General features: G+C 43.5%; 1 protein-coding gene across 1 annotated transcript; it reads right to left on the reverse strand.

Moving 5' to 3' along the window:
* Positions 1-348: 348 nt before the first annotated feature.
* LOC146198554 (uncharacterized) lies at positions 349-3899 on the reverse strand. Its single transcript, XM_084591930.1, has 4 exons — positions 3605-3899; positions 3242-3519; positions 1645-1890; positions 349-651 (listed from the first exon to the last, which is right to left on the reverse strand). Exons 1-4 carry the CDS (start codon positions 3892-3894, stop codon positions 350-352), a joined length of 1116 nt encoding a protein of 371 aa, XP_084448056.1. The 5' UTR covers positions 3895-3899; the 3' UTR covers position 349.
* Between the last annotated feature and the right edge of the window lie 18185 nt (positions 3900-22084).

Consider the following 22084-nt stretch of genomic DNA (forward strand, 5'->3'; position numbering starts at 1 on the left):
TGACTCCGGAGCAGTGCGAATTTAACAAGGCTATGAGTAGTGTGAGGCAGGCCGTGGAGTGGGGATTTGGTAAAATTGCAGGGCTGTTTGGTTTTGTAGACTTTAAAAAGAACCAAAAGATGTACCTCCAGAACTTGCCCCGAATTTACAAAGCTAGTGCTCTTCTTGCAAACTGTCATACCTGTTTATACAGTGCCCAGGTATCACAATATTTTGGACTTGATCCACCAGATCTTGAAACTTACCTCACTCCTCTGGAGTTCCAGCAAAACAAACAGATTGTGAAATCTGAGCTTTTGCAAAACCTTATCTTAAAATACAGTCTAAACACAAACACTTACCACAGGAGTCACGTATTTTTATTGAAAAAGTGAAAAATTGCTTGGCTTTGCGCGTTGATCATTTTTTGAAAGCTCTCAAGTAGCTTTTCATGCTCTCTTTCATGGCGAGAGACTTCAAGCTGGTGTTTTCTTTCTTCTAGGTCCAGCTTTCGCTCCTCTAGAGCGAGTCGTCGTGCCTCATTTTCCACTCTTGCATTTTCAATTTTAATTTTTTCTTTTTCAATTTCCACCTCCTTCAGGCGTATTTCGTATTCGTTTGTCTCACGCATGGTCAGCAGCTGCAGGCCCATATGTTGTAGTCCTCTGCTTCCTGCAAAGACAGGCAAAGAAGGCTAGTTTTAATGTTAATTCATACCTCTGCGACTACATTAGTGAAACTGGACTTCTTTTAACTTTCTATCTCCTGAATTCCATTCCCCTTTCTCAACTTATGCCTTGTAACAAACTTCTCGAATAATAAAAATTAATTCATGTAAGAGAATTTGCTAAAGCACAAAAGCCAGAATGGCATTTTTCCACAAAACATAATGAATTGGCATTCCACAACTGAAGCTGACTGATTTTTATGAAATCAGTGTTGAAATACTAATATGCACACAAATGAAAAAAAGAAAAAGAACCCATAGGAACAGTAAAGCATTTAAAATCTTTTTTTTTTCTGTTTTCATTATGACTTTTCAACTACTGACTGAACGTTGTTATGCTGCAATTGCCTTGCAATCATGTTCCCAATGTGTATAGCTCTTTTAATTTGTATCTGTATGTGTTGACATGTCACTATGCAACAGCTGAGTCTGTATTGTTTGCCAATATATAAGCCATGGGCCAAACTTTGTCTTGTCTTGTTTTATAAAAAAATTGTGTAAGGGGTTGGAGCTTTTGTTAGGTGTTTTGTCATCACCTTTGCCCCAGCCACCTCTTAGTCTGTGTCTGAAAATATGAGAAAAGAAAGAAAGAACAGAGTTTCTCTTGCAATGCCTCTTCAGTGCTAAATGCGTAAACACTAAAGGCGGCTTTAAAGCTGGTGTTTATACCTCTGTGCATGTCATTCTATCTTGAGCAGTTCAGAAAAAATGTTGCTGGATATGTGAGCAAATTATATGGTTGCTTCCTTACTATCCACCAAGACAAGACTACACTTGCGCCAGGGAAAGAGATACTGATGTCAGTAATCTGGGCTACTGGAATGATTGTAGTTGTTAAATAAGGTGGAGGCAATGTGTATAAATTTCCTTATTAGCTATCCAGAGATTTTTGACACTGACTACGCATGTGAATGGATAAACGTTTCTTGAAATCTTGCCTGTAGTAATGAAAGGCAGGAGTTGTCGCCTAGTTGCAGGTTGGCGCAGATCTTGCCCAGCCACAGTCGTCGACTGCTGATGTGGCTGTCCTGCAGAGACTTGGGGCAGCGGCTGATGTTCATTAGCTGATTGCGAAGCTTCTTCCTGGTGCTCCTCAACCTCTCCATCAGAAGCAGCAGCAGATGGGGTTACTGGATCTGTGTTGTACATGCTGAGGAGAGTCTGAGCAGCAGGAGATTGCGACTCTAATGCATCAGCAGAGAAAACAAAATGGAGAGAAAAACATAGCAGTCAGTCTAATAGCCCCTTTTCCTGCAAATGGATCCATGTAAAAATAAACAGGCTCACATCCGACTATTCATTTTCAGAAGCCTCAGCAGTCGAGAATAAAATCAACGGATGCCATAATAATTTTTCTTCTCAATATTATATTGCATTTCGTGTTGAGTACTGCATTGTTATTGTTGTAATCCAGACTTTGTTTTGCTTATCAAATTACCACTGCTCTTGTTCATGCATATATTTCTGGTCTGTATTCTCAGGACTAAATTAAAACAATGATCCTGCTTGTTCGCATTAATAAATGCGTATTTTGAGCATTTATGTAGTTTTTATAATTAAAGGCAGGGGTTGTTGCTACTTTTTAGATGTTTATCAAATCCTGAACAAGAGATACTTTTGAGCCTCCTCCTCCCATGTTTTGTAAATAAACCGAAGGCTAATCAATACCATAATTACAATCAGTTGCATTTCTATGTCATGTTGTCAATGTGCGTATAAGCGACCAACATTCTGAATAACACATGGGTCCTCTGCTGTCCTCCCTAAAAGTACATTTCAGGCTGCACTGCGCTTTTTTTGTTTCCCTATTGATAATGCACAAGGTGCCGCCAAGTTGATTGATAGCAAGTATGATCGTTACATGTCGCCTTCTGAACCACTGCCTTAAGCTGGATTACTTTCTATTAGTATGGGGTACATATTCTTACTTTTAAACATCTTGCAAATCTACAGCAGCAACAATCTAGGCATTATTTTATTACTTGTTCGTAGATACTGAAATCTCGCATTTTGAAATTTAAATGAGATGGGGAAAAATAACAATACACCAGACAGTGCAATGACAAAACAAGTTAAAGCACAAAAAGAAAAATATCCGTTTCATGTCACCGTTCTTGTAGAAAAGCAATACAATAACAGTTACTATGCGGCTGATATGGAACATGCCTTTGTCTAGTAGCATAACCAGCTGAGAAGGAGATAGTTTCAGATATAGGTTTTATAGTGTACATTATTAATTGAAATAAGAACTTCAATCTGCTGACATGATTCCTTTGACTTATTGAGGGCAAGTTAGCTCTTGTTAATCAGGCATTGACTGAAGTATGCTTAAAACTATTATAAGAAACCTTACCCCTTTTGTGTGTATTCTTTCTACATTATTAAAGTTAGATTTCATATTGTAGTGTTTCATTTGTAGAAATGCATAGCGCGAGAAGACCCATAATATGTTCCGAATTCTGCATGCATTTTCTAATATTGGCGGAGATCAAAAGCATAGACATGCGACACGGACCCACACATGTCAAAACTTACCATCCACCGCTCCTAACACGCAACTCTGGGAAGCCACCGCCGCAGAATCGCTGCTGTAACGAGCTGCTTCCTGTGCCGAATTACTGCTGCTTGTTCCAACGTCAAATGCGGTCCTCTTCACGGAGGTAGTGTAGTTGCTTGCGAGTTGCTGACTCTTTCTGTTAAAAGTGCCCCCTCTTCGTGGAAATATTCGGGGCTCATAGTTAACAGAGCGAGCATAATCTGACAGATCCTGCAGGATCTGTTCCTTTTCGGCGTATTCTTCTTCCGTGCCCGACCTGAATATGGCAAAATACACACGTCTCATAAACAAGTGAACGATAGTGTACAACTGTTTTAGCAGTATACGCAAACAAAACTTACTTCTTCAAATTCTTCGTGTCCTGCTGCCTCCAGTATCCCAGAAGAAGATCGACTCTCTCCTTCACTCCACGCAGCGTGAGGTCTCTCTTGATCGCTTTCTTCAAGTTGGTGATCACCAATATCCATTTAATATCGTCGTCAAAAGGCCTCGTTGCTGACACTTCCCGCAGAATACAAATATCTTCATAAGGTGTGAAGCATTTGCGAGGCTTTTTGGCTTGCAAACGGGCCTGCGCCGCGGTCGTAACCGACGAAGCAGCATTGCTGGCGGTCGTGCTGGCGGCTGCCATCTTGATTACCCATACACGCCCGCGCGCGCTTGCGCACGCTCGCGCGCTCCGCTGAAGAAGGCTTCCCAGCGGGGCGCCGTGAACACGCTCGCCGCCCCAGCGTTTTGCGCATGCGCAGTTGCGTCCGCGCCCGCTCGCTCCGCTCCGCTGGCCGTAAACCCGCTCGGCTAAAACTCTCTATTACTTACACGACAAGAACTTCGAGTGGTGTGCTTCACGTTAGTATTAGTGGCATTTCGATTTTGGCTTTAACGTTGCGTAAGGCTCCAGTAGCGGCCGCACCGCATTTATCTGGTGTGTCTCCATTTCAAAGGCTGACATAATTGACGCTTTTTCCATGTATCGCTCTTGTAGTTCTTTTTCATGTTTAGAAGCCTCCAACTTCATGCACTTACCTCTGCACTTCAATCAGCCAAAAATAAAAGTTCGACGCGAACGATACTGCGAAGACACATTGCTCAATGTAGAACACCATCTTTCTTAGGTTATTATTTTTGGTCAGTCTTTACTGTTTTCTGATTTCGCAGGGCTCAGAAGATTTTTCGATGTATCTACATTTTATGCGCCCTAGTTTTGAACGAATATGGAAAGAGATATATAAAACTTCGAGATAATTTTCATTTAAGAAGCCGGGAGGACATTCATATCGCATGATGTTTGCTTTATTTTCTTCATTATTGTGTGTCATATAGAGAGCGCACATGACGGGGCTTGCTGCTGTAGGTAATATGCCTTCGTTATTGGCAATGCGGTAGCCAAAGATAAAGGAAGGGGACAAATTCGTGTTGATAAATGAGTGTAATGATGACAATAACTTCGCATACGCTACTTATATTCTCAATGAACAGATTAAAAAGTGTGTTGGCCAGATATAGTCGTAGATATGTGATCAAGAGGTGTTCAGCAGAGAAGTATATTCGCTAAGTAAGGTCAAAGAGCTGCGCGCCGGAGGATAGTGAGGTTAACTGCGTGCCAGATGAGAACTGCTGAGACAATCCAAGACGTACGAGCTGAACCTGACGGTGCCGATTTTCGTTCTAGCTGCATCTGTTTGGTGACAAAGGCCGCTTCACTTTATCAACAATTGACAACATATAATGTAGTAGATAAGGCTTGCGTCATACTGAGCCCGTGCGAGATCATAGAGAAGCAAATTAGGGTTAGTAATCAAGCGAGTAGCAAAAGGCATATGCTTGGTCGCGTAATCATATAAGGAACCGCTAACGGAAGCCATTATTCACACTTACCTTGGAGGCCGTGTCCAAGCGTCCTCCAAATTTATGTTAACGCGTAAACGTTTCAGTAGAAAATAGCATCATAAAAATATATTCACAGAAATTTTGATCGCCACAAGAACAGGCTATGATTAGGTTCTTTTCGCATGTCTCATGCATTTCGGAGAACGTGGGGCACGGACATCATTTACCCTCTTCGCGTGTCTGTCAAGAATTAAGAGAAATCAATGTAAAAATCATTTAGAGCAAGCAGTAAAGGTTAATCTATTTGGACCAGCACCGAGAAAGCGAACGGCTTTGACAGTGATTTACACTGTAAAAATATAAACATTCGAAGTTCTTCCAAATTATCTACAAACTTAAGCGCCTTCTTCAGTTACGGTATTACGCAATGCCTTTAAGGAGAGAAACTTTCAAAGCTAGATTGAATTTCTAGCGCCATTTCAGGTTTGAGAGCTAAGATGATTTTTCTCCGTTGTCCTGCTGATTGCGAAATTAGATCGATTGCATTGCTTTGAACTGAAGACAGCCGTTCACTGTTGCTTGTGCCGAACAATAGAACAGAAATGGTCAGACTGCTAAAGCACCAACGCACGTATTTGAACGAAGCAAAATAAAAAATGCAGTTCTCTCAGATTGAATTCTTCGCATTCATGCCTAGTGATGTAAAAAAAAAATCAATCCTTATTTTTCTTTTATAGATCATTTGTACAGGACACCTTCAGCAGCGTTCACCAAAGCATGGAAAAGAAAGCCGTTTCATTTATCCTGTCTCCAGGCCTCCTGTTCTTACAAAATGCATCGACCCCAGGTTTTGCAAAAGTACGCAAGCCTGAAGGTGTATTTTATTAATTAACTTCATAGTGGGCATACGCACAGACTGAAAAGTACAATTTTATAAGAGAAAATTTATTAAAGCTGGTCTTCATCTAGAAATACGAATCTAGTTTGCTCATCGGAGCTCTTAATATAGAAAGGATGGCGGATGAAGTCCTGGTATAAAGGTTATCACATCCCATTCCACCGGCTGGATGCGCAGGTTTAACTTATTATTCTTATTTCCCTAAATATTTGCAGTCTTGTCGTCTTTCGAAAAGGGAAAATTTCTTCCCTCCCTGGGCTCGCTCAGGCTGTAGCTAAGTCCTCCAAATGTCTATTTCTAGTGACGCAAGAGACCTAACGTGGTTCTTCGTTAGAAGCTCTTGTGATTTTGATTTTGTGTTCCCTGAAAAGATTTTGAAAAACTCCCCGTGTCCTCAATTTTGTATGTCTAATTGCATGTGCATGGGCCTTACTAATGCGTTAATTATTGGGACGTGGAAAACAATTAAAGAGAAGAATAGGTCTCTAATGCAGAAAACAAAAACAAAACAATTAATATATGACCCTTTTCCTGTTGTGTTTTTGCGCAATAAGCAAGAAGTCTTTGGGGGCACAAAAATGTCACTCAGGTGGCTGCAAATAGGCCAACTTCAATCAGCAAGAATAATATCAAGTCTTGACGCCTGACATGAAAAACAGTGATATAATCGCTGATTATTCACTTGTAGTGATTCCTATTCCTGAGGCAGCTGGCTTTATCATTGGAGTGAATTCAAACGACACAGGAATGATTATATCCTTGTATTCTCACCCCTCACGTGACCTAGACTTGAGTTTAAGGTGATAGCCATCGATCGGCCGTAGAAATTAAAACCGAAACAGGTGAGAAAAGAAATTCAAGTATAAACTATTCGGCAGTTTTAGGCGAATATGACATGGTGATCCGTGTAAAGCGATGTCGTAGGGATCATTGCAAAAGATAAAACATGAACTCAAAAGTTAGGTATCTATACCCCTTTAAAGGATGAGTTTAAGTGTCCCCAATAACGTAGCACCTTACACTGATTGGGCGTGGTAGGGGAATAATGTAGCAGGCAAAAGAAGCTTCCGCCACTGCTTTCGCAATAAACTAGGGTTAACCAGAGCTAAACCACAACTGATTTTTCGTGGCGTTGCTTTCGCACTAAAACAAAAACATTTGCAATGACATAGCTCAGCCAGGCCAGGATATAGGTAGCGAATGGTAAGGTTTGGCTTAGTAGAGCTTGGTTATCCGATATGTTAGCCTGCGCCGGTTAAGCTGTATAGACACTTGCGGTTTTCGATTTGTGTAAAGCACATGTAATGTTATGCTTTATAGACACAAATACCTATCGGTGGTCTGTAATTTAGTTTGCCACTTTTGAGTACATTGTATCTAGACGTGATGGTCTCTCTTTTGTATACAAGATGAATGGCGGTTCTCCAGTGGGTCATCTGATCGGGAGGATCTGATGCCCAATTAAAGTCGAACTTCACCTTCATACACTTGCTGCTGTGCCGTTGGACGGTCTTCTTCTACTTGTAGTTTTGCAGCCACTCTACGTCTTTGGTTATCCGAGAGTTAGTGCCTCCTCTTTGCAAGACTTTCTTTTCGCTCTTGAGGCGTCTTCAATGCTCGCTTAGCCTTCCCTGCTTTGTGCGCACGATATTAGGCGGCCTCACGCCATGCGAGGACTTCTGAATCCGTCGACGCTTCGCGTATTCTCCGCTGATGTTCACAGTACGTGCGCTCGCCTTTTGCCTCTTCATCCATTGCGCGTCTATCTAGCGAGCGAGCGCGCCGTGGCTTATATTCTCAGCAGCGCTCCTCGTGATAATTGCCTCTGCGCCAAACCAAAATGTTGCACTGATGGGTCAGCGATTTGTTCCGCCATCGGACAACCATAAGTCCGCCTTGCGCAGGAGTAGTCCAGATGTGATCCTTTTTTCATGACTCCTTTCTCAAGCATATTACCCCAGAAAAGCCGAGCATCAAGCCATGACTTCCCCTGGCGTGGTGCTCTGCTCTTCTGGGGCGAAATGTTTGAATAAGAGGTCACGCAGAAAAAAATTGCGCCGGTGAATCAGTGATTTGTTCTGACATCGGACACCCATAAGTCCACCTCGTGCGGCAGAGAAGTACATATGTGACCTTTTTTGCTTATAATCTCTTTTCGAAGCATTTCACCCCAGAAGAGCGGAGTACCAAGCCTGGAAAAATCTGGTATCCATTGAAATGCCGGTGGGTACCCGGAGGGACAAAGGATCGAACCTTGTACCTCTCTAATGCGAAACGGTTGCTGTACCACCAGGCAACCTCTTCGGTAAAAAGTATTCTTTAGGCATGTCCAAAGTGAATTGTTTCATGACCCCCTTCCCAAGAATTTCACCCAGAAGAGACAAGCATCACGCCAGGGGAAACCTTGTATCCATTGAAAACCGGTGGGTGCCAGGCGGCAACAGGATCGAACTTGAGACCTCTCGAACTTCACCGCCACAAGATCACCGCTTCGGTACAGATCATTGTGATGGGCATGTTATGCAGAGTGTGATAATCATAATTAGATAATCACGCATTATGATCGCTATGAAGACGATTATAAGCATAGCGGAGCGTGACGTCACACGCGGGTGCCAGGAGGAGACCAGCGTGGCTCATCGCAATCGCGGTTCTCATGGTAACAGCACATGCGCTATTGTGGCTTCGGCTGGGCACCACGAAATGTACTTCTGAAGCCTAGTGTAGCTTTCGCTACAAAAACTATCGGAGCGGCTTCAAAACCGTCGTGTTCGGAGCCGGGTATTCGGTTTAAGTAGTTGACAGTTCTAACCATTGAGCCATCGTGAAGGGCTCATTTACTCGTTATAGCCAGGTTTCAGTAAGGCTAAACCTCCACAATTTTTAGGACGTATCTGCTTTGAAATCAGCGTGTCAGAATTGAATAAACAGAGCACAGCGCTACTGTTTGTAGGGTCCAATTTTCGTTTAGGGCGAGCGCGTCTTGGAGGGAAGTGAATTGTTTACTGCTGAAGAAGCTATGCTTCATGAAGTTTCTTTGCGACGCAGACACACAAGATTCCTCACGTTAAGTGGCTTTTCATTTGCTCGAGTTTATCGATCGCCAGTAGGTTCCTTATTTATCTCTAGCGGCAGGCGCTTAGCAATATTGTTGCCTGTTTGTTGTTTTTTTTATTCGGATATATTTGGTTAAATGCAGTATCTCTTGAGCAGTGAACTCGGCAACCCAAAGAATATAAATCGCAACTCAGCAAGAGACGCAGAAAAGGCTATGAATTATTTTTAGCCGCTGAGAAACAGCGCCCTTTGTGTACGTGGTACTTTAGCACAACTGTCAAACGATACCGGTCTCTAGCGCAAATTAACAGCACTATAAAATTCGGAAGAAGCAAATTTACCTAACTGCCTCATTGCAATTAAAAGTTGGTGCGAGTACAAAGGCTGACTTCATTCGAACGCAAGGTCGATATATGAAAGAACCCATGTCGATGTACTCAGTGATGTTCGAAATTCAAGGCGGCGAAAAGTGACTGTGCAAACAATGCAATCGGCTCGGTCAACAGACATTGCCTATATACGTATATAGGCTCACAACAGAGCCACTTTATTGTTTCCCTGTGCTGTCTCCGTACGCGGCACTATTTGCACTAGCCTATAGCTGCACGCTCTAGTACAGATTGTAGCAGTGTGAAGCAGAGTGGCATCTGTCGCATGACAATACGTTCCACAGATGAATAGCTAGTTATGTACCCTGTGCTCTCTCCACTATTCAGACTATGCGTAGGAGTCGCTACAGGAGACGGCAAATACAGAGTCTTCCTTTCATTCTCATGTTAAAAAATACAGCGGATGCGGTGAGGGGATTTTGAATTTCTACAGCGATCTCAATAATTGTCCTGCGCTGCGCTGAATCCATAAGAACTGGTTTTCTCCCTTTCCTGATAAGAAATACTGTTTACCCTCATTTATATGTTGTTTACTTCTAGTCAAGCTAAACTTTCATGCGAGTATCAGTTCATACCGCAGAACGGTGAGAGCGAGTGAAAGGAACTTATTAAGTAGATACAGCTGCGTGCGTGCGAAGTCAGTGGGCTTCAATGTCGACAGGCCGCGCACACGCAGCTTGGGAGTATAAAGCTCCGGACACAAGGCTGTGATACAAATAAATTAAGGCCAGTGTTAAGTTACAAAACATATAATGACACTAGGGCACGATAGTGCGCAGAGCCGATCATGACCTCGTGCATACTTTTGAATGATGCGAAACACCAGTTAGTATTCCTAGTGAGGGTGTAGAGTACACAGTCTAATTCGTATAATTAAAAAAAAAGACTGTGCCTTCCCAAGTTGCGATAGCCCTGTCAAGTGCGTACAGAAACGGCTCCCATGAAGTAAAAAATCGGCTGTCGCTATGTTGTGAAGAAGACGCAAGGAACGAAGCTCAGCGTTAAGTGCACTATTTTCTTGTTAATGCAGGAATTCATTCAAAGACTACGTTCTTAGTTCAGAGACTTTTCCGCGTGCTCACGTTACAATAAAAATGCGAGAAAACGGTAGCCTGCGGATGTCTTGCCACCAATTCCGTGCGCTGTCCGAAGGTAATTGAAACAAAAACGAACATGCGAAGGAAGCGGCATGATGGAACTGAAGTTTACGTTAAAGAGTCTAACACGACTTTTTGTTTGATACCATCTAAAGAGCTTTGTAAATGCTTTATGTAAACAGCACTTGGACTGTTATAATATCATGCTGAAACAAATTGCTGCTTGGTGCCTAGCTCGCACGCCAGCGAGGGAATAAAAGTTATGTTCCAGGACTTGCCCAACCAAATTTTACACGAAATCGCTTGAATATGTGATCACGTATCTTTCAACCAACTTGAACTATCTGAATAACGCGCTGACACCTGGCTAGTGGTGTCGAAAAACAAGAATAGCACGGAAGAGCAAACATTGGCATAAAGCAATTGCTGTAGCGGCAGGTACACTCTCCATTTCAATTGGTATTCAGGTCGTAGAAGGTAAAGCAAGGGTACTTATTCGTGAAGTAGTTAGGCTGAATTATGGCGCCATATTAACCATAGCATATTGCTCTGAAATGGCTCTACAATGGTACGCAAGGAAAGACTAGTAGGAAAGCAAGGAAGAATTTGAAAGACACCAGACGAAACGTGAATATAACTCATGTTTTGAATAACCAGTATCCGTAAAAGATGACCGAAGAGCGACTGTTTCAAATCGTAACAACTTTCCGCGCTTATAACACGCGCAAAGTGGGCTTCTTTGTGAAGACTTCTTGTTGCGTTCAAGCTCATCTTCTCAGGCACCCTCGCATGTGCTTCCAGTGCCCGTGTTTATCTCTGCAAGTGTGATCTTTATATTATTTGTTTATTTACAATATACTGCATGCTTTTGATGGGCCCTGGCAGCGGGGGGGGGGGGGGGCGGCGGGGGGGGGGGGAGGGGGGCTAAATAGCATACTGTTACGAAATCAGAAAAAGATATGTACATACACGGAATACAAAAAAGCACAACTCGTCAGGCTCGTCACGTAAACAAAAAAAAAAACATGCTTCGTGAAATACCAGTGTCCCCATTCACGGCATTCATCAGGACAAGTACACATAGAAACCGTGACAAAACTAGCAATGTAAATTAAATTAAAAGCAAAAACTTGAGCCTAGATGCCAACGACAGGCGATGGTTCCAAGCAGACATATCGCTCACGCTCTCATTGCTGAGTTCTAATGAGTGATGTAAAGTAAGAAGATCATAAACGTATCTTTAGTTACAACCTTTCGTGTGTGCTTCTTTTTATATGCCTCAGATCTATAAGAGTAAATGCAAGGGGGAAGGGAAGAGTGCTCTCCAGGGCCCGTATTCCGAGTTTGCGTCGTTATCGGGAGTGTCGCTATCTCCCCGACCTTGACTCACCTGATTGGTGGAAACGCTGGCAAATGATATTGCCCCTTTTCCGGTTCCGCAGTAGCAACACCCAGTTCCTGCGTTTCGACAAATCAGATGACTCGAGGTCACGTGAGATAGTGACACTTCGATAACGACGCAAATTCGGAATACGGGACCTACTATGTTTTTAAAAGCATGAAACGAAAGTGCTATTGCTCCTGTCGTAGGCTGCTCTTGCTGGACCTCGTTCACGCGCACGCTCTTTGCTATTCGCGCTTTCATTTATTCCATCATTTAGGCCTCTGTTGTCTGACAAGTACTTTACAGCACGTAGCAGTACGCTATTTTATTATGTGTGAAGGACAGGCCACATTAGAAAGAAAGCTTACTTAACCAAGCTGTTAGAAATTCCCTGCCCGGTTTAGGGATGCCTGTCTGACATATCTGATTCGGAATCTAAGGGTGCTGGAGAGTCCGACAAACCTAGCTCACCTTCCCATTTTAATCAACATGCCTGGGTTGTCAGGTTTTGCTAAATTGGCCATCTCACAGGGTCTTTCGAGGTCGCACAACCGTAATTTGAAGCAGTGCCCTGCCTGGTTTAGGGATGCCTGTCTGACATGTCTGATTCGGAATCTAAGGGTGCTGGAGAGTCCGACAAACCTAGCTAACCTTCCCATTTTAATCAACATGCCTGGGTTGTCAGGTTTTGCTAAATTGGCCATCTCACAGGGTCTTGCGTGGTCGCACAACCGTAATTTGAATCAGTGCCCTTCCTGGTTTAGGGATGCCTGTCTGACATGTCTGATTCGGAATCTTAGGGTGCTGTAGAGTCCGACAAACCTAGCTACTTCCCATTTTAATCAACATGCCTGGGTTGTCAGGTTTTGCTAAATTGGCCATCTCACAGGGTCTTGCGAGGTCGTACAACCGTAATTTGAATCAGTGCCCTGCCTGGCTTAGGGATGCCTGACATGTCTGACCTGTCTGATTCGGAATCTAAGGGTGCTGGAGAGTCCGACAAATCATGATTTACAGTAGCGTGGAGTGGCTCTTCGTCCTCCGCATTGGCGGGGGAGAACGCATCTTTAGAATGTGGTGGTGAGTCTCCGGGTTTCTCCGTTTCTTTGTAACCGAGTGATCTTGTCATGGTTGTTCGTTTTATCTGAGACGGCATGCTATAACCCTGATACAATTTATCACGGAGAAGCGAAAATAGCAAACAAGGGATTTTGGAGGATGTGGAAGTTGAGACTTCTGAACGCTACCAAGTGCCTACTTCGCACGTCTTGCTCGACAATGTCCTTAGCATTGGTTTTGCCACCGTGACAACTTGTGGAGGCATGCTGAATATGATCATACCGAAAATGAATCATCAGTCTCAGCCTCGCTAGAATCAACGTTTTGCTGCCGTACCTGCTGACATGCCGGAGACGTCCGTCGGGAGAGCAGCCGCCATCAAGCCTACACCCAGCAGCTCCTTATCACAATACCCACAGCACGGCTCCTTCGCGGGCGCAGCTGATGAGGACGTGGACGAGTGGCTCACAGATTATCAATGAGACAACTGCTATAGGAATCAAAATATGAATACCAGCTGACGAACGTCGTTTTCTTGTTCTCAAATGCAACCCTTACATAATATTAACTTCACGGGGATACCTTGACATTCTCGCCTTGCTTTTTAGAGAAATGTGACAAGAGCTTTGGCGATTTGTCCGTGAAGAAGACCGAGAAAACAACGGCATATAGGACGAACTTCCATGTGATAGTTGCATGAACAATAAAGCTGTGAAAAGTACTCAGGCCTCGTATGTGCAACAAGGGCAAAGTAGGCCACTTTGCTAAAATTATTCTCTGAGGATATCTAGTTTTCCTCTAATCAATGACTGCTTGAACATTGTCACTGATGTTGTGCGGCATTGCTGCACATTCGAAAACTTGAAGATGAGGTGAATAACACCCGAGTTTAGTCACTTGGATACCGTGACAACAGCCACTGCCATTAATATATGCTTGGTCTTTTTCTCAAATCTTCCAACGACAATCGCTAGATTATGGCTTGCGGAGACTACCTCACCTTCATTGTGAAACGGTTACTCTGCCATCGATAAGCTACTGCTCCTACTGCTCTCTGTATTCTTACGACATGGGTCAGGGGGGAAATAATGTATTGCCTGACGTAGCCGATTCACTGCCAATATCGTTTACGAGCTGCTACGTTTATGCACAGTAACCTTAAGAAACTCAACACCATATTAACCACAAACAAACGGTTAGACAGAAAGCATGAACAGGACACTTGCGACCATATATACTTACCATTTATATGGACCCCGACCACAAAAACTGCGACGCCGTACTACCCCTAATCACATACGCCTTCAGTGCCGCCACTCATAAGACGACCGTATAGATCCTGGTTTACATCTTATTAAAAAACCCTGCACGATAGTAGAGAAGGGAGGGGTGGGGGGAGAGTCGACGATAGCCTTAGTTCGTAAGTCGAGCCAACGTTTCGACAAGTGGACTTGACTTTTTCTTCGTTCTTGTCTTATGAATTTGAACTTGTGGACTCGTCTTGTCTTTTTAGTGGACTTGTCGTCGTAGACGAAGACAAGTCCAGTCAAAAAACTTGTGGAAGACCAGTCCACTCGGAACATTGGCCCGACTTGAGATCTCAGGCTCCCCCCTGTACTCTTGTTCAGTGTTCTTACATATCGTGTAGCCTTCTTTCTCTCGTTCTACTTTGTTTTACATATTGTACCATAGCTCTCCACGCTACACTCAAAGAAAATTCATTCATCTTCCCCTCGTGAAGACGTGATAACCGTCGAAGTCCTGATTCTAGCCAGAGGCTCATCGAATTGCCCACCCGTGGTCCATCGCTTCCCAACAGCGTTTCAAGAACCGTTATTTGTTGGACGTTTCAAGCGATATTGTGGGGATTTGGTGCCAAGTCAGGTGCCACGGTTTGCACTCGAAACTATTGACTCTTTACGGTGGCCCTTGCTTGGTTGTGGCCAAAATTACTGACATCGCGTATCGGATATCACGCCTCACCGCAACAACTTAATTCTTGTTCAGCGAAGAGCGAACCGTCGCATTTTACACATCCAATGCCTGAAGCCATATCACTCTTGAGCCAGCATATCTCGCTCGGAGGGCCTCGGTTGCGCAAGAGGAAAATCTAACGGAAAATCGAGGATGGGAAACAATGAATTTTATAGCAAGTGGAAGTTGAGGAGATTAACGCCACCGATTGCGGATTTCGACCGTCTGGCACGGCTCCAAAGTGATCAAATGTTAACATTATTTTGAAGGTAGCTAATCCTTCGTTTGTAATAAGTGAGCTTTAGTTATAACTTGCGGGTGTAACAACTGCACTCGACTGTATAATCATACCACATGGTGTTATGAAGTTGAAAGAGCTGAAAACTGGGGTCAATTATTTGAGGTGGGAATGTGAAATATAAATCAACCTTCAGGTCCCTTGTATGCTAACTCAGGCACGCTACTCCTTGGCCATGCAGGCACAGTAGTACAGCTGGGTTTAAGCTGAGCCTTATACCTATTTCGGGTGGTTGCCTACAACGGCTAGCTTTATTACGTGGGAGGTTAGGTCTGTGTTGTAATAAGAATGAGTGAGATAGTGGATGCACGATTGTTAATCAAGCGAGCAGAAAGCACATGCACGTACGTGAACCTGGAACCGAAAGAACAGACGCTGCCTGGAGCCATTAAACGCAATCCCATTTCACCCTTAAAGGCGGAGCTTAGTGCACGAATAACGTTTTGAAACAAGCTTTCGTTTTGGATTTCAGAGCGAAAAACTGCATTTTAGTAATGTTTGCTAATGAGAACATAAAAAACCGACTACATATCAGTGCCAGTGAATGACCAAACTTGACTTGAGTGTGACGCTCTTTAGCATCTGCAGTTTGCCATTTCCCGTAACGTGTTTCGCAAGGAGTTCTTCAGACGGAAATCTTAATTTCGATTCAGCTGCAATAACAGCTAAGTGTCATTTATGTGTGATAAGAGGTCATAGTGTGTGTGTGAAAACTGGGAGAGGAGAAGGGAACATTGATTCATTTTTATTTTACATCCAAAAACCCCTAAAGGCATTGGACATGAAGGTATTACATAGAAGGTGGTAAAACATCAAGCATGAATATAAAAGAAGGAACATCTAACATGAAGAACTGAAAAAAAAAGAAACGTGCTGTAACTGAATAATCAACAAGCATCAAAATGTGGCGGAAGAACAAAACGCAAAATGAACATAATGAAAAATACCAACAACGTAATAAAAAGAACAAAAACAAAACTCAAACTATAACGGTCGGAAAACGGAACTAGAACAAAACTATACATCGCTTTCATTATTGTAGAGTTCATGAAATGACGTCGCATTCTTTTCGGTTCCAACTGTGGAAAGCAGCCGGTTCTAATCAACAATGTTTACGGTATTAATGGTTTGACGAAAGTTGAAGTGTGGTTAGTGATGGATTTGATCTTGACAGGAGGGTCACGGCTGAAGGTGAGTGGAAGAAATTATCGTGAAGCAACGGATGATGGTAAATTTTGTGAAAAAGAGTTAAGCGAGCTAGTTTGTGGCAGTGGGAAAGGTTTTCATGTATAGTACGAGCTTTTAACGCGGTGACGCTAGTAAAATGTGGGTAGTGTGAGCAAAAAGAAAAAACCAGCACGAATTTGCAGGTATTCAAAGTTATCTTTAATGTAGGCTTGATCTCGGTCCCTTATCTCAGAAGCGTAATCAATTTTAGTTCTAATTATTTTAATATAAGCAAGTTTGCACACAGACGCCGGAGCATGTCGAAGGTTACGTTTCAAGAGGCCGAGTTTGCTAGAGTCAAGTTAATGGGACAGTTCTAGGTCAAGTGTGACTGAAGGTTAACTCCTAAATACATGTAAGAGGAAGCTATCGCAACTGTTACGTCATTAGTTGAGTATGCGGTTAGGTTGCATTAAGATTTTAGCCGAATCCGTAATTGCTGCTTTTCAAAGGCAGTTTGTGCAGTCGCGTCCAGCGTAGCTCAGCACTCCTTTAGCCCCATCGACGATGTTCATGTCATTAAATTCAATCAACAGGAGTACCGCACAAGGCAACAATTCGCAAGTAGCTGGTGCTAAATTTAAACGTATTCTCTTCCCACCGCCATATTGTCAGAGCTATATGCGTGGCAGTATTTAATTTCTGTGCGTTGCCCAAGGTTACCTTAAATTTCATATATGTATCGACAGCGCGCTGCTGATACATATGAATTGCAACCAACTAGCCACAAGCTCATTGGCTGGGTTAGACTTAGCTAATCAGTAATGCTCTGCTACTGAAACGTGTACTCACAGCATGTAGCGAAAACAGACTCGAATTGCGAGTGATATAACTTGAAGAATTAGGTGGAGCAGATTTGGGTGTTCAGTATATCTGAACAAAAAAACAATAGATAAGAACTCTTTTTAGTGATAACGATTTTGTAGCAGAACCTTGGGGGCTGATAAAGGGCATTCAGCTTAATTTTAGGAGAAGGATGCGAGGTATGGAAGTGGAAATGACATGGGTACAAAATTAAGACTCGAGAAGAGGGCAGGGTGAGTGAAGACCCGTTAAATGTTGAGCTAAGAGTTAAGTTGAAGGTTAATTATACTGAAAATTAGGAAAGAAAAACAGGAACTGGAAGAGAATGTATCGAGGAGCTAAGAATAAAGATGAGTTTTATTTATATAGAGAAGTAAACTTCTTTCTTTATACAAACTGCAAAAAAAAAATTGGAATGGTGGACGAGATTAGGCAGTTTGTGGTGATAAGATTTTGTCCGCAGGGAACACGGTACAAGTGTAATAGCAAACGTTGAGACGGCTCTCTGCACTGCAGCGGGTGTAGTGCGGCCGATGATTACGATAATGAACCTTCACATTTACCTTATTATTTCTGCTTCTACAGGACTAAAATGTCTGATGACTGTCGCTGACGCCCCTATTTTTGCTTGCCCTTCCTTTTATTTAGAGAAATGCAAAAAAGGTGTACCTTTCCAGACTGTTCAAAAGTAACCGTCTTTGGGCTGCCTTTCATAATACCATTTCAATCGAATTTTCATTCGCCGTCGAGCTCAAATAGATTTTAGTGCTTCCGACTCGAGCTTCTTTTTCTAATCCCAGCAGCGCCGCCTTGGACCGCCAATCTGCGGCGACTGCATGTGCTTTGCGACGAGTAGAGCAGGCGCCGCCACAGGTCCTTTTTTGTAGCGGGCTCAAGCGGTGCTTTGCCGAACTACAGTATGTTGGGCTCTGCATCCGCTCGCCAGGCGACGCCCTATGTTCAGGATCTCTGGGGTGTTGTGATAGGGGCAGCGCTAGGCCGTTATCGCGTCATCTCAGCAATTTAGGCTTACGTAATTGTGCTAGTTCCAGTCCCTTAATTTGCCATGACACTTCGAGGTATCGATTTAATTTGATTAACGTGAAAATTCGAAACCCTAACCAACCCTTGGAAGAGACGTAGCCGCTTATCCTTCGCATAAATGTTATTGAAGCAATGACTAAGCTGTTATGGCTGGTCGCACGTTTTTAGACAGCGCAGGTCAGATTTCTAGGGAATTCATTCCCCCCCCCCCCCCCCTCACGAAAAAAAAAAAAACTACTACCGTAGTTGAAAGCTAGTTTAAGGGAGTTTGAAGATTTAGTAGATACTAGAGAGAAGTTGCCTTGTTCTACCATTTCCGCATTTCCTAAAATTCGCATACCTCTCGACATCTTTACTCATAGTTGCGCACAGCGGGCTCAATTGTCACTCGCACACATGACACGTGCAAGCACAGATGACACGGGCAAGCCTAGACAGCTTGCCTCTCATCATAATCCTTAAGAAATGTTTTGCTAGCCCTTCTTCCTCTGCAAGTATACTTCAAAGCCATGATACGGAAGGGCAGTTGCTCTTCCCGGCTCGGAACCAACTTTCTGCTCACCGGCTCCTCCTGATTTATCTGGAGGAGACCAGCCTCAGCTCTATCCTGTAGGCCTGCATGGGCCTATAGTGCTTCGTGCGGAAATGGCGGCGTCATCTCCGGCGTCAGCAGCCTCCCCCTGCCCTACCTCCCCCTAATTCCGACTTCCCCTTCCCCCTGGTCACCAAGAGTGATGCCACAAAGATGGCCAACATAAGAAGTGACCAGTATCCCCACCCAAAAAATAAACAATAGTCACCACCACCACCACGAAAGCCATGACTTAAAATGAATGTATTATGCGCAAAGAAGCCGGCGCGTAAACCGTGAACGTGGCATAAGGGGAATTCATGTGCGCATATTGTGCGTGAATATATGTTAGCGTAATCTAAATCCCTTCACGTAAACCGCGACGAAGTCTCTTGCTGGCCCAGGGGTTTTCTACAGGATATCCTTTCATGATTTCCACACTGCCGGATCGGTGAAATAGAAAAATTCAAGTCAAGGCTTAAGGAACACCACAATAACGTCACCCAAGACAGAACTGGCTCATACACGCTCTAGTGAAACAGCAAAATATTGATCACCCCGTCGACTAGGACATGAAGCTGGCAATTGCCAAGAAAGGATTATTGCCGAAACGCTTCTTCGTGGGATCACTGTACATTCAGTCAACGTCACATGTGAAAAACCTCAAGCGAGATGCGCCTACTCGTTTCAAACAATTGCTCCTATATTATCAACTTAGCTGTACTTCGCTGCACTGTGTTCGAGGCACCCGTATTGGTGTCGAAATGTCAATCGTTTGTTCTTTCTCTAAATAACTTTGGCAAGTGTATGATTTTGTCAAATCGTTCTGGCAAATGTGTGCACCTCAAGCAAATATTGTCGCCCGATTTCAATGTTTTACAGAAAGCGACTGCACTAAGTGTCGAAATATCTAATCTTTCTCGGTGTCGAGAGCAGTGAAAATTCCGCCAGAATCTTCACCTTAGGCGGGTAGTCGTCGGGCTTGTAACGTGAATCCGACGCGGTGGAATGCAAATCCACACGCGCCGTCGGTCTTCCTGAAAGATGTAGGTGCCTATTTAGAGCAAATATTCACTGCTGCAGGCAAGTTTCTTTGCAGTTTACTATAAATCGATTTCGTTAGATAAAGGACCCAACCTCATGTGTGGCGTGATGAACTGTTCGCGCTAAAAGCGATGAACTAGTTGGGCATGTTTTAGATGTAGGGCTCCCTGTAGCTCCACAGACCACTACAGCGGAAGTTCCCAAACCGCATTTTGAGAGCTGCTGTGGGTATTTGAATTGCACAGTATCCCACGAAGTAAGTGGTAAAAATGTAGTTTTTCTCTGCACGATACATGGCAATAATGTAATGACCATATTTCAAAAACAAAAATAGACAGAAGTCGTTTTGAACACAAAGTGATTTAGACGGATCGGCCTTTGCCTCGGCAAACCAGTTCGCCAGCTGTGTCCAATCATTCAAACAGCGAATCAATGCTAGCCACTCGAGCGCACTGAAATGTTATCCTCATAGCTAATCTGTCGAAGAAAACATCATTCAACTGAAACAAGGCCATGGATAATTCTAGGCATCAAGATCAGTCGTCGAAGAAAGGGCATTTAGAGAACGGAGCTATTATCACAAAACTAGCACGCGAAATTAAATCAGTGTTCACGAGGAAAGTTCATGATTGAGGGTAAACAAGCCAGCCCGAGTAAATGCTTAGAATAATCGTGCATAGCCAGGATCACGTTTTCTTTTTTCAGTAATAAATTATTTGATACATAGCACTCTGGAAACTGCATCGTCTGCATCTCTCGGGATGCGATGAATTTACACCACGCTGTCCGTAGCGCGAGAAAACTCACAAAAATGAACACATCACAACTATTTCGGCTTTTCCATTTTTCTTGCCTTCAGGCGGCAGCATTAGACTAGCCAAAATCAGAGATTCTGCTTCGAAAAACACGGACAACAGATACCTATCATGCACCTGTGCGCCGACCCTAAACACAGCCGGTCTCGAGGGAGAGCGCGCTTCTGTTTCCATCTGCCGTCGGGCCTCGGTGGGGTGGCCACTGCCCCACTGCTGCGCCTCTGCTACGCCGTTCACGCGCAAAGGAAACGCGCGCTCGCTCTTCGCTCCGCCCGCGTCAGTTGCAACCGGCAGGTCCTGACATTTCACACCTTATAGTTTATATAAAGATGGTGTAATCAGCGTCTAAGATTTATCGTGTACGAGGAATAAAATAAAACAAATAATCGGCGCGCGCGCCTTCATCAGTGCTGCCGAGCATGGTCAAATGAAACTTCGGATCCACTTCAAGATTTTTTACCCCTAAAATTTGTACAATAATAAATTCACCAGGCTATGCAGGCGGCATTTGAAAGTTGTAAGCAGATGTAGCGCGACCTGACGTGAGTGCATGGCAAACTGTTGTGTGGAGACTCTGTAAACCCCTGCCGTTCTCATTTAAAGCAAACGAGGCACTGGTGAAAATTTGTTGCGTCTCAGATTCAGAGTAAGAAACAAAACCTTACGCATATAGTTAAAATTTAAGTTATCACTTCGAGTGCGTTATTCTACATTCGTTCAAAACTAATTAGTCGTTTGAAAGACAGACGATGTATATGTAATCTCGCGACTGACGCTCGAGAAATTTTTTCAGATGTCATAGAAGCGGACCTTATAGCATGGCTACTGTCAATTCCTTCCGGGCAATTCACCAGTGGCAAATTTACAATTGAGCTGGCTAGATCAGGATTTGAAGCACTTCGATAACATTTTTGTGTGGTAGGTGCACGAGAGCTTTTCTTTAAAAAAAAACAAACTTGTCCATTATGGCAGCAAACTCTCGTTTCGGATAATGCAGTGAGTCCACTAGAATTCTTTTCCTCGTAGAGTAGTGTACATGAGGCTACTTTTTTCACTAGTTTCAAAAAGGATAGCTCGAGCGTCACACCTGAAGTCATTGATTAACTTAACAATATATCCAGCGACGTAAGCTAAACCGGAATATGTGACAGTGGGTAATGCCACCACAATTCCTTTGTTTCCTCGGTTACTGATTGCAGTAGAGCAGAAATGATTTCTTTAGCATCGACGCAAGCTAGTCAAGTCAAGTGCCGCTTTTACGGCCCTCGCATCCAGCATGTCGTTCTCTCCGCACATTAGCCTTACGTTCCCGAAGAGATCCTCAATGGGG

Source organism: Amblyomma maculatum, chromosome 2, assembly GCF_055883805.1.
Source record: "Amblyomma maculatum isolate TAMU_Amacu chromosome 2, ASM5588380v1, whole genome shotgun sequence".
NCBI lineage: Eukaryota > Metazoa > Arthropoda > Arachnida > Ixodida > Ixodidae > Amblyomma > Amblyomma maculatum.

Coding starts and splice junctions, on each gene's coding strand:
- LOC146198554 (XM_084591930.1), bottom strand. CDS start 3,894: ATGGCAGCCGCCAGCACGACCGCCAGCAATGCTGCTTCGTCGGTTACG. Junction 1,891..3,241: donor CGTGTTAGGAGCGGTGGATG/GTAAGTTTTGAC, acceptor CTGATGCATTAG/AGTCGCAATCTCCTGCTGCT. Junction 652..1,644: donor CCTGCCTTTCATTACTACAG/GCAAGATTTCAA, acceptor CTGTCTTTGCAG/GAAGCAGAGGACTACAACAT.